Source organism: Lagenorhynchus albirostris, chromosome 19 (assembly GCF_949774975.1).
Source record: "Lagenorhynchus albirostris chromosome 19, mLagAlb1.1, whole genome shotgun sequence".
In the NCBI taxonomy this organism is placed as follows: Eukaryota; Metazoa; Chordata; class Mammalia; order Artiodactyla; family Delphinidae; genus Lagenorhynchus; species Lagenorhynchus albirostris.
The window spans coordinates 18,899,963-18,912,881 of NC_083113.1; the positions used below are offsets into that span (position 1 = coordinate 18,899,963).

General features: G+C 45.6%; 1 protein-coding gene across 2 annotated transcripts in view; it reads right to left on the reverse strand.

Moving 5' to 3' along the window:
- GPATCH1 (G-patch domain containing 1) overlaps positions 1–11,588 on the reverse strand; it is a 44,072-nt gene extending 32,484 nt beyond the window's left edge. Inside the window, exons 1-6 of one of the 2 annotated variants that reach the window (XM_060129945.1) lie at positions 11,477–11,588; positions 6,161–6,295; positions 3,759–3,844; positions 1,425–1,585; positions 730–827; positions 145–203 (exon numbers count right to left, since the gene is read on the reverse strand). In XM_060129945.1, coding sequence (XP_059985928.1) covers positions 145–203; positions 730–827; positions 1,425–1,585; positions 3,759–3,844; positions 6,161–6,295; positions 11,477–11,549 — 612 coding nt within the window. In that variant the 5' untranslated portion in view covers positions 11,550–11,588. Of the gene's footprint in view, positions 1–144; positions 204–729; positions 828–1,424; positions 1,586–3,724; positions 3,845–6,160; positions 6,296–11,476 lie in introns of those variants that run through there. The other variant, XM_060129946.1, reaches the window with a different exon arrangement.
- Positions 11,589–12,919: the final 1,331 nt, after the last annotated feature.

Consider the following 12,919-nt stretch of genomic DNA (forward strand, 5'->3'; position numbering starts at 1 on the left):
CATAATGAGGACATTTTTAGGGTATGGGTGTTTCCCTATAATGTGATCTGACTGATTTCTAAAATTTTCCGAACCTAAATTTCACGCTCATAAAGTAACAGGTGCTACTGGGGCAAACGGAAGGTCAATCATCCCATACAATACCTCAGATCCTTCAGAGCCTCCAGGGGGTAATGCGCAGCCATAGATTTTTACTCCAGGATCTATAAAAGAGATTTCAAATGCGTTAGTCAGAGGTGACTACAATGATAGAAACCTGATTCGCTGACACTCTTCAGCGGTAGACGGCTGAGCCTGTAAAAGACGCTACAGCTTTAGGGTCGGACGCTGACCACTCAGGGATTGTTTTCCACCAGCCCCTGCCCCACCTGCACTCTGGCAACGATGCACATGGTGAGTAACCACTACTGCCCAGAACCACTGAGAACCCGAAAGAAAGTACTGCTGCCTCCAAGAGTTCACAGTCTGGCTGGGGAGACCAAGCGACAGGAACAACAGAAAATAATCATGTTAAGCTATAACACAGTTTTGGCAAAAGTAGGAAACAAGAACTTTCATATGCTGCTGGTGGGAAGGTAAACTAGTACAATCCTTCCAGAAAGTTATTGTAAATTACACACAAAAAAACCTTAAAATACGTGCACACCGCTTGACCCAGCAATCTTACTTCTAGAAACATGTAGTCATCCAAAAGTCTGCTGTAGAATTAATGACAATCAGTACACGTACCAGATTTCTGTCGGCGTGGTCTTCTCTTTACTCGAGGACCAATTCCTTGTCCTTCTTTCCAACCCATTTTTCTTAGCAATTCAAAACCAACAGATAACCTAGGATATCAAGGCATTGAAAATGAACTTCTTTTTAAAACACCAGCAAACAGTAGGAAATAAGCAGCTCATATACCTGTCACGCCTCAGCCCTTTCCCCCATCCCTATTAGAACTGCATGGCCCTGCTGTTCCCACCACAGCTGACTGGACCTGGGGAAGCTGATCAGATGCCCCCTCTCCCAGGCCTTTGCGATGGGCACATAGATGCCAAGCATGTGGCCTGGGAAACCATGATGGCCTGAGGCTGCCACAACAGGCCACATACCCAGGAGCAGAACAAAGAAGTATGCAGAAAGAGGGCAGAATGAGGAGAGAGCCCTTAAGGCTTGTGAGGCAGGGGGTGGGAGGGAAGTCACCCCAGTTCCTAATAGCTCTCCAGCTGCCATGAGCCCCACTAACACAGCTAGTGCCTGGAGCTCTAGAGCACTCCATGCGGTAACAGCGCAAGGTCCTTTTGGCAAAACCCCCTTTTGTACTCAAGCTAGGCTGAAAGGGCTTCTCCTACTTGCAACCAAACTATCCCTAAGTAGGATCATCACACATATGCAAGGCAGTGATGCCAAGACCAGAAAAGTCCGAATTAAATTCTTCTTACTTTGCTGGTGTTATGAGGTCATCAAGCAAAGTGGCGCCAGGAATAGGGGCAGTAGCTGCTGCTAACTGCCTGGCCTTTTCGCGTATTCGATCTTTGGTTTTAGAAGCAAAATCATCTGTGGTAACAATCGCTTTAGGTGCTATCCCAAATTCACTAAGATCCTTAAAAAAAAAAAATTCAAACAGAATTACTTACATTATTTGGAAAGTGATTAAACATGACACATTACACAGCTTTATTACTTAAAAAAAAAAAAAGTTAAAACTATGAAATTGAGTTAGGCATCAGCAGAGCAGCTGATTTACGCCCTGACTTTGGATAAGCTAAGGCCAGTGCCCAAGGACAGGGGCATGACAGTGGCCACTCAGTGAAGCCACAACAGGCACTGCCAAGCTAGGAAAACAGGAAGTAAGTGCTCTGTTCTTTGTTCTTCTTGGACAGTACCTCAAAGGTCAGTGTGAAGGCGGAAAAGGTCTTGGAGGCACAGTCAGCAAGCATTCGGGAGCACCTCTGTGCCAGGCTTAGAGTTAAGTACCATCCGCTGCCTGTCCAGCAGCCACAGACCCTTCCGCTCTCCCCAAGGAGCCCTGATGCTGTCCAGGCACTGGCCTGGCTCTGCGCCACCATGCCCTTCAGGAGTGATGTCCCTGGGGGGGATGTGTTGGGGCAGGGGAGGGTTAGGGAGTGGGGTTCACATCTTGTCTAAGCCAGTCATTCTGATCCCATTTTCCTCACCAGGGACTGCTTTAAGAACGAGCTTGTAGAACAATTCACTGGAGCCGATGTGAGGGAAAATCCACCAAATGGCTTCTCTGCTCTCAAGGAAAGATTCCAAGAAGAAAGTCCTCCTCCCCACTGGATAATGTCATCCCGGATGTGCCACCTGGAACTACTGTGGCCACCTTGCAACAGTGAGGTGAGGTCGTGGAAGGGCAAGCTGACGTGCAGAAGCTACCTGAGAGCCTGGGGCCTTGCTGACATCTGGACTTCTTGTTCCATGAGATATGTTACCTCATAGATTCTGCTAGTCAAACAGGAAGGGGACCACCCCTTGCCACTTACCTGCAGCCTAAAACATGCTCAGGTAAGTATTTTACTTAATCTTTATCACAAATGAACCCATGACTAGGTTTTAAGGTAAGAGAGGCTTAATTTTACAAGAAAATGTAGCCCAGGCTGCAGGCCAGTAGCACCACTTTAGAAACCCCCCACCGTTTACCCCTAAGAAGTGGTCACTTTAATGAGGTGCCCAGATACCTGCACAGGGCTTCCTTTCACTCCTTTCTCTAGTCTAGTCACTCACTCCTCCTTAAACTGCAGTGTGCATAAGAGTCACTGTGACTTAGAGAACGAACTTATGATTACCAAGGGGGAAGGGGAGGGGGAAGGGTAGATTGAGAGTTTGGGATTGACGTGTATACACTGCTATATTTAAAAGAGATAACCAACAAGGATCTACTGTATAGCACAGGGAACGCTACCTAATATTCTGTAGTAACCTAAATAGGAAAAGAACTTGAAAAAGAATAGATACACATATATGTATAACTGAATCACTTCGTTGTACACCTGAAACTAACACAACACAACATTGTTAATCAACTATACTCCAATATAAAATTTAAAAAAAGTTTTAATTATGCTGGAATATTTTTTTTTTAAAAAGCGTCACCATGGAAAGCTGTGGACTCAGCTTGACAGACACTGCACTTTTGGGGCAGTTGGGGCTTTTTCAAGTAAATTTGCCTGTATATGACCTTCCCCTTACAGTCTTTTTTTTTTGGCTATGTTGGGTCTTCGTTGCTGCGCGCAGGCTTTCTCTAGTTGTGGTGAACGGGGGCTACTCTTCATTGTAGTATGCGGGCTTCTCATTGCAGTGGCTTCCCTTGTTGCAGAGCATGGGCTCTAGGTGCACGGGCTTCAGTAGTTGTGGCACATGGGCTCAGCCATTGTGACTCACACGGGCTCTAGAGCACAGGCTCAGTAGTGGTGGCACACGGACTTAGTTGCTCCGCGGCATGTGGGATCTTCCTGGACCAGGGATCGAACCTGTGTCCCCTGCATTGGCCGGGGGATTCTTAACCACTGCACCACCAGGGAAGTCCCCCCTTACACTCTTGACTTTAGAAACTGGCACCAGCCAGTTAAGGCACTATGCCAATGAACAAGAATCCACTGATGTATAGGGCACTATGGAGTCCAAATACCAAAATGATAGTCTTACAAACAAAGAGGAAATCGTACACTGAACTTTCCGGGGAGAGAGAAGGTGCTACAGCAACCAATCACCCACATCTCACCGGCTAGCTGGCAGCTAAAGTTCTGCACACCCACCTCTTCATCCATAAAATCTTCGGGACCAAAAACAGATTTGTCTGCTCTGTTCTGTCGTGAAGACACAAAGGAAGAGGGTGTCCATCCTTGAAAGAAAAGCATTTAGAACATTACAATCCCAGATGGTATTTTGGTTTATAACTAAATAATTAAGTAACACATGTGGACCTGAAACCTCCAATAACTACAAACTCTTAGCTACTTCTCATCTCACTGTTCACATAGACACAATTAGGCCACACAAACTTCTTATTAACCCCCATACGCCCTGTTGTCAGAACTTAGTGGATACAGTAAGGTTTCCCCATAAGAATTTGCAACCAAGAGAAATAAAACGATACATTGAAAGTTAAACTGTGAAAGGAACACAAGCAGATCTCAGCAAAAAGATGCAAGGTCACCTTATAAGGCAGGACCACTCTGAGACCACCAGGACAGCAATATACACCAACATACTAACATATCAAAGAAACAGTATGTCAGGGTGCATTAGTCAGCCATGAAAGGATTCAACCTGGCTAGTCTAAGGGCAGGCGATGACCATACTAGGCCCCCAATTCCACCAAATACCTGAGTCCTATAACTAACACCCCCAGTAACCAAGCATGTGCTGTGGAGAAAATGCCCCAGAGGTCAAATGTATCTGTAACCCTCTAAGATACACTTTTTTAGTTTTCTCTAAGAGTGGCACACCTCCTTCTGACTTCCAACCAGAGTCTTGGGGAGCTGAGGAGTATGGGGCAGACCTATTCTTGGTAGGTGGGTAGAGCAGCCTTGTAGGCCAACTTGGGAGAAACCCCAGGGCAGTGAAGACCAGCTCTTCCAGGCGATACCCTGGCCCAGCACCTTCCTCCACTTTGGATGTCTATGGTCTTTGCCCTGTATCTGCACAGGACCTGAATCTGTCACTCTTAATGGTAAAGAGATATTCCAGTGTGTTAACATATCACAGTCTACTTGTGATGACTAATCATTTGAGCTGGTCTTACTTTTCAATTATAATATACAGCACAGCCATAATTATAACAATCAGCAATGTATTCGTGTACTTCTTTCTTCACAAATTCTACTGCCACTTTTAACATTTTAATAAGTGCGCTACTTTAATAGTGCCTTAGTTACCTTACTTTGCTTTTCTTAATAATAAGGCTGAATATTCCACGTAGCATTTCTATCTCCTCTGGAGTAAACTGTTCAAATACTTTGATCATTTGCTCATTGAACTGATCTTTATACATTCTGGATACTGAACTTTAACCATCTTATTTACCCTAATTACTTTTCTTACATGCCTTCCCCCACCCCTTTCTTGTATTGTTTTTCATCTTTATTTTACTACCGTCGTTTTTTCTTAGATTTATTTATTATTTTTATTTATTTAGTTAGTTATTTTTGGCTGCGTTGGGTGTTAGTTTCTGCATGTGGGATCTTTCGTTGTGGCGCATGGGCTTCTCTCTAGTTGTGGCGCATGGACTCCAGGACGCGTGGGCTCTGTAGTTGTGGTATGCGGCCTTAGTTGCCCCATGGCATGTGGGATCTTAGCTTCCTGACCAGGGATCGAACCCGCGTCCCCCTGCACTGTAAGGCAGATTCTTTACCACTGGACCACTAGAGAAGTCCCTACTATCATTGTTATGTATGAGTTACTTTTAAAAATATATACGAAAGATCTGGCTCATCTTGCTCTTAATAACTGCTATGTGAGTTAATCAGTCATCTTCATTCGTATTTGATATACATAAGCCATTTTCTTCCACTTTCTGTGTTAAAATGTTTTTTAAAAACATATTTTTTTTTTTTTTTGCTGTGCTGCGCAGCATGCGGGATCTTAGTTCCCCGGCCAGGGATTGAACCCGTGCCCCCTGCCGTGGAAGCCTGCCAGGGAATTCCCAACATATATTACTTTAAACAATACAGAATTTATTATACTGCATAATGTGAAAAATTTGACTGACTTTTCTCCAGGTGGAGAACATGTACTGACAAGTGATGCTGTGGAACCCCGTGTTGGGACCCGCAGGGTCCTCAGCCACAAAACAGCTGGGACACCTGCCCTCCTTAGGCCCTGAGTGAATCTGTGTGAGAGCACTGAGTGTGTGGCAAGATACAGCATAAGACAGAAGTCCTTATTATCATTTAATCATTTGGTTATGACGTATCTATTTTTTTTCTTTAAAGTCAAAGAAAACTCCCTCACCTTCAGGTTATAATCAATGAACAACACATAAGTTGTCTCTGGAAACATTGCAAACATTCAAAGAACACAAAAGACTACAGTGTATGTGCTAAAATGTTTTTTAAAGTTTTTTTAAAAGGGAGAGGTGAGGGAGGGGAGCAAAACTCCTACGGTATTTCAATCATTTGCTTTAGTGATATAGTAGCTACAAGTAGGAAAATCCTACCTTCTTTTGAACCAACGGTGTTGAAGTAACCAGCAGAGAAACCTCCACTGAAGGCTCCATGAAATCGTTTATACCTTCCTTTTTCGTCTCTGACAGTCTGATCCTGAAGAGGAATTGGTTTCTTTGGTCTCTCGCCTGAAAAAATAATATTTTGGATAGGACAGAAGGTGATGGTGGGTTAGAGAGGATTTAAGGAAAAGAACATTTCTTAACATAATGCATTGTTCACTTCTTGTAACTTCAAATATAACAAGTTTAATTAAGTTGCTATTCCTAGACCTTAGTAGCTGACGTAGTTTAGAAAACAATATCTCATTTATATTAGAAATGTTTTAGCAAAAATGGCCTGCTTTTCCCACTAAATTCCATTATGAAAACTGAATTATTGGGCGAAGGGTTCAGAGATGGAGGTGAAATCTGCTGGCAGTAAAGTAGGCAAGCTGCTGGGGTGGCACATGGTGTGCAGAGGTTTACGGCAAGGGACACACTTCTATATCTCTTCTAGAAATTCACAGCATCTCCGACTCCAGAATTTTTCCATTGGCATTGCCCATTTTCCCCAAATCTTGAGTTTCCTTATTTCTGGGACTCTCCTGATGTCATAATTACTGTTCTTTAAGCTTATTCCTTTACTTACTTGGCTGAAAAGGGCTGGGGTGCTAAATAACACCAGTGAAAAGGAACTTAGAATTTCCTAAAAATTTCCTTAGGTTTCAAGTTTCATGACACAAATTACTGCCTAATTTTATCAGTTCTAATTAAAACTTCTGAATCTATTTAAAACAAAAAGTAACCATCAAGTTATTTTCAAACATTCACTCCTGAAAGCAAGTTAGACAGTAGTCAAGCACTTGGGGTTGAGAGTCATGGCACTCTGGATTTTAAAGCTAAGCCCACCCTTACTAGCACTTTGGTCACCTTTACTAGGGACTATGGTCATCTTAGCCTCTCTGTGCCTCGATTTCCTCATCTGTAAAATGGAACATTAATAGTAATATCTATTTCATAGAGTTGTTATGCAAATTGGATCAGATAATGTCTGTAAAGTGCTTAACAAAAAGAGGGACCCTCAATAAACATATTTAAAGTACTAGCTGCTCTTTTTTAAATTTTATTTATGTATTTTTTATCATTTTTTTTGGCTGCGTAGGGTCTTATTTGCAGCACACGAGGATCGTCGTTGCGGCATGTGGGGTCTTTTGTTGAGGCACATAGGCTTCTCTCTAGTTGTGGCGTGCGGGTTTTCTCTTCTCTAGTTGTGGCACAGGGCTCCAGGGCGCGTGGGCTCTGTAGTTTGCGGCACACAGGCTCTCTCGTTGAGGCACACGAGCTCAGCTGTGGTGCTCGGGCTTAGTTGTCCCGCGGCATGTGGGATCTTAGTTCCCTGACCAGGGATCGAACCTGCGTTCCCTGGATTGTAAGGCGGATTCTTTACCACTGGGCCACCAGGGAAGTCCCCTAGCTGCTACTGCTGTTATAGTAATAGTAGTACCTACAGTAGGTAAGATGTATCCTAAAGCCCGTGAATACCTGTTACTTCAATAATTAAGCCAGTTACTACTTCTGGATAGTGCAACAAAAAGTAAAGAAATGTCTAGCCTCATAGTCCTAAATTCTTACTTGTAGCTTATGGAGGCTTTAGGTCATTTCTAGAATATAACCCACAGCAGGGTAATCAAGAGGGTTCCGAAGACAGGAGATCTGGGTTCAAATCCCTCTGCCCTCCTACTTGCTAGCTGTGTGATTATAGGCAAGTTTTTTGATCTCTCTAAGCCTCAGTCTCCACAACTATAAAATTAGGATAATAACCGAAGTCACCTTGTAGGATGGTGCCAAGGATTAAAAACCAGGAGAACTGAGCACAGTCCCTGGCCATAGCAAAGCTTGGTTAATATCACTACAATTTCATTTCATTCTAAAGAACTGAGTTACAATTCAGGTCCCACAGTCCAAGACTTTCACCATTTCTTAGAAAATACAGTACACATGCTCCTTTACTGCACGTGCACCTGGCATGATTCCTGGCTAAGGTGGAGTTCCTCAACCTCAGCACTATGGACAGTTTGTACTGGACAATTCTTAGTTGTCTTGTACAGTGGTTGGCAGCATCCCTAGCCTGTTACACTAGATGCCAGTAACGCCCCCATCCCGAAAAAGCATGACGACCAAAAATGTCTCCAGACATTGCCAAATGTCCCCTGGGGGGGGGGCAAGCTCATCCCTGGTTGAGAACCACTGGGTTAAGGGGAGAGATGACAGGTCCTGCCAATGTGAGGTTCTGTGCTTGCTCTGTTCTCCAGGTACTCCTGGGCTGAAACGGGAGATAAGATCTGCAGACAACCAGGTAGAACCGGACAGCAGATGACCAGGGCCCAGCAGTGTGGCTGACCAGGTCCCACAGGGCTCCTGAGGAGGAGGTGCCGCCTCTAACCACAGCACAGGAAAACTCCAGGGAGGAAGTGGCATTTTAGCCAGGCCCTATTATAATTATTGTTACTAACAGCATTATCCCATTTATCATACCCTGATAGGAGGCTCTGATTAAGTAAGTGCTCTAAGGTCCACAGCTAATAAGCACAAAGCTGAAATCAGATCTCAACTCTGCCTCCAAGTCAGGGACACAACCCATTCTGTCCTTTACTTGCTCCCCACCAGAAGTTTACTGAGGGCCTTTCCATGGAAGCAGCCCTGTTCTAGATGCTGGGTGTGGAAAACTGAATACAACTCCGTCCCTGTTCCCAGGGCACTCCGAGTCCAGCGGAGGAGACCTGCATGTATAGGAACTGTTCTGACAATGTTCAAGGTCCACAACATCAGAGTCACCCAGAGGCGTGAGCATTTGACAGCTGCACATAGGGACACAATTCCCCACAGAGGCATTAATTCCATCAGTAAACAGTAAACAGGAGGTGGAAAAGGGGAAGGTCAGATGTTTGAGAAAGTAGTCTAGTCTGACTGGAGGACAGGGAATGCACGGAAGATGGAACCAAAAGGGCAGATAGCGCAGCGGGCCTGGGACACAGTGCTGCAGGGTCTGTGGTATGTCCTGTGGGTGACTGGGAGCCACAGATAGTTTTAAGTGGGAGAGTCACAACATCAAGGAAGAAGAAAATGGTCCTAAATTAATCTGAGTGCAGGATGAGCAGGCGATGAGGAGAACTCTACAGCCAAGTGAATGTATCTAAGGGAAGATTAGATAAGCACTGAGGCACCTTCCTTCCAGGCCAGAGGGCCTATGTGTCTATGAGTCTGTGGGTAACAGATCAGCCACTCCCTTACCCAATAAAACTTTCTGTCAGGGCCAGCAACTTTAATTAAGTAATGGAGTCCCTCCTCTACCAATGTTTGTCTAACCTGTCACTAGAACTTCAAAGTAGGAGGTAAAAGTGATTATTGGTCTAGTATGTTATATTGTAAAATGTAGTCAGAGTGTGTTTTAACTTCAAAGTGCTTAGGAAACAATCGATCAATCCTCAAAAACTCCTAGTACTGAGAAGTTAAAGGACAATTTTAGGCTGGGGTGGGGGGGGCTGGAAAAAAAGTCCATTCTACTTCAAGAGCCTGGCTAGACCATTAGGCTTCATCACAGATTTTGTACACCATCAAAACAGGAAGAATTAGAAAAATATAGGTCAAATAGTTGATGACTTACAATATGTCACTTCACAAGGAAACAACTGTGAGACCAGAAATATAGAAATGACACAAACTCCTGCTTGGCAGGGCTGTAATAACCTCCACCCATGCATGTTTAACCCTGTCCTCTTCCTGCATACCTAAATTCTAACCAGTTTTCAAGGGGTCCCATCCTGCCTTCTCAGGTTTCCCTGTTAGCTTGTGTAGGCTATTTCCTCTCTACATCACATACTTTAGCACTTGTGAACCTCATACTTTTGTTCTCAGCTAGATTTGAAACCCCTCAAATTAAGAATCTTTGTCAACCAGTTCCTTGAGACTATGGGATGATGTGTTTGCTAATAAAGCTAATGTGAGCTTAGATTGTGGTAAAGAAACACAGTCTAAAATGAAGGACATACTAATAACGGCCCCAGTCTACCCACACTCTGGTCCCACGCTTGAAGAAAGCTCTGACAAATTAGGGTTGAGGGGACTTTAAGCTTAATTTATTAGAAAACTGAGTGTGGTACAGAGATGTCTTAGAGAAAATGCAAGGGGTGTCTTTAAACACATAAGAAGCTTTCAGGAGACTAGCATTTCTCTGTCTTCTGTAAGCAGACAGTAGGAACAGGGCCAGCATCTGGCAGAAGTTTCTAATGATTAGAACTGTTTGTAGAGCATAAGAGGGTAATCAGTGGCAATGTCTCAGAAGGACAACCAACCTGACACGATGTGGTCAGGGTAGGAAAAACGGAGAGTCTGCAAATAACTCCTAGCCCACCAAACTTCCTTTGTCTTTCCCACAGGGCTAGCACTGCCATCAGACCTTACTAGCCATCCAATACATACTTTACGAAACAAATCAAGTCATTAAGTGGATCAGACCAGAAACACAGGGGAGAATCTTGCTTCATCTTGCACTCACCCCCACATTCCACCAGCGAGTAGGGTCAGCTCTGCTTTCAAAGCACATCTCAACTCACCACTACTTAACCACCGCCACTATCATCGCCTGGCCTCTTTTTGCTCATCTCCCTGCTTCACTCCTGCCCACCTCCAACCCGCCTACCCTCAAAATCGAGGACAGAATAATCTGAAAAATATACATCCCTCCTTTATGTAACCCCCTCCCCCATGACTCTTCTACACTTAGTATTAAAATCCAAACTCCCTGACCATACCAACTAAGACTCAAACCCCGCCTCCCCCTCTGCCATCATCTTCTACCAGCTTCCCCCTGGTGCTGTCTGCTCCACCCACATCAGTCCTGCCTGTCCCTCAATTTGCCAAACTGGCTCCGACTTCAGAGCCTTTGCACTTGCTGTTCGCTTCGCCTGAAATGCTCTCCCCCCAAATCTTCGTACGGTTGCTTCCTTTCTCTGTTTCAAGGCTGAGCTCAAACGTCCTCTCCTAGGAAAAACATTGCCTGACCACCGCTTTTCCCCTATCCCCGCTCTCACACGAGCCTGTTTATCATCCTTCTTCTTCCCATCCCTCCGGGCCTCCCATCCGTCCCTGCAAAACGTGAGCACCCCGCAAACACAGTGCACGCCTCTCCGGTCGCTGTTCCCAGAGCCCGTAGCAGGCGTCTTTCCCCCGGTGCCAGACAAGATCTGGCACAGGGTTGTGCGTTTTTGCCCCGAATCCTGGACCCCCGGCCTGTTTTCCACAGGCCCCGGCGACAAATCTAGCCCGCACCTTCTTCCAGCAGCTCCAGGCCCGTCCCATAGCTGACCAAATCCTCGTCGCTGTCTCTATCCAGCGCCGCCATCCTGCTCCCTTCCGGGCCTCGCCCCCTCGCTACGGAGGCCTCAATGGGCAAAATGCCTTCCGCGCTTTAATCTCCGCGAACCGCAGTGAAGTTCTAAGTGCAGGTGGCGGAAAGCGCTCACCCCGCTCGCCAAGCCTCTCTCGGATCTGCGCCGGGTGGTTCTCAAACCCGTCCTGTGGGAGGCGGACCCCGGCAGGAGCTGTCTCGGAGGCTTTGGCTGCCACGACATCCCATCCTAGCTCCACCATGTGCCGGTCAGGAGGAGGCGCCTGGGAGAAGGTGGAAGGCACTCCGCTGTCGAGCTGCAGGGGTGGGTCTCCGCGAAGTCTGCCCACCCCACACCCCTCCCCAACCTGGTCCGTGCCCTTCCCCCACTTCCCCTGCCGGCCGACCCTGCTCCCCTCAGTCCTACCCCTGCCATCTGCGGGAACTTGCCTGTACTTACAGATAGACACACGCACTCTGTGTATATCACCCTTAGGTTGATAAGGGGAGTCCCCTTCCAGACCTCTGAAAGGATTCAGACAGGGGAACCCTGATGCCCACGGTGACGGTAGCTTGGGACAACACTTGGTCAAGGAAGAAGAGATTAAAAGAAAAGGAGAAGGAAAGGGGGGGGCCGTGGTGGGAACAGAGGAAAACAGGAATAAAGAGAAAAATAAAAAAGGAAAGAAATTTGAAAAGAGAACGAAGAAAAGGAGAAAGAAAATGCAAGCGGACAAGCAAAAGGCTGCTGTGAGGTGGGGTGAGGGACGCTGAGGGCTCCCTTACTGAAGCCAAAGAAACAAACATCTGTCCAATAGGGTGCTGTTATCCCACCGCAAACCTCCTTCTTACAGAAGAGAGAAACGAAGCCCGGGTCTGCAAAATGAGGGTCAGAAGTCTGTGTGAGTGAGAATCACTAGCATGTTGCTAAAATGTTCCTCCTACCCGTCCCGCAGGCCTCCTGAATCAGAATCTCTGGGATTGGGATTGTTTCTTGAGCACTCCAAGCACACTCTGGACTCAAGGCCTTTGCATTCACTGTTCCCACTGCTTGGAATACTACAAGCATGATTCATTGCCTCACTTGCTCCAGGTCTCTGCTCAAAGGTTACCTACTCAGCGGAAACTTTTCTGACCCTATTTTAAAAACCAACCCCTATCACCCCCTACCCTACTATATATTTTCCACAACATTTGTCACCTTATATAATTTGATTTACCTATTTATATGTCTATCGTCTTTCTCTCCCAATGGAATGGAATGTAAGCTCCCCTTGGAACGTAAGCTCCAAGAAGACAGATTTGACCCAGTTTTTCTTTCTTCCTTTGCTGTATCCTCAGAGCTTGGAACAGTGCTTGGAAGGTAGTAAGCACTCAATAAATAA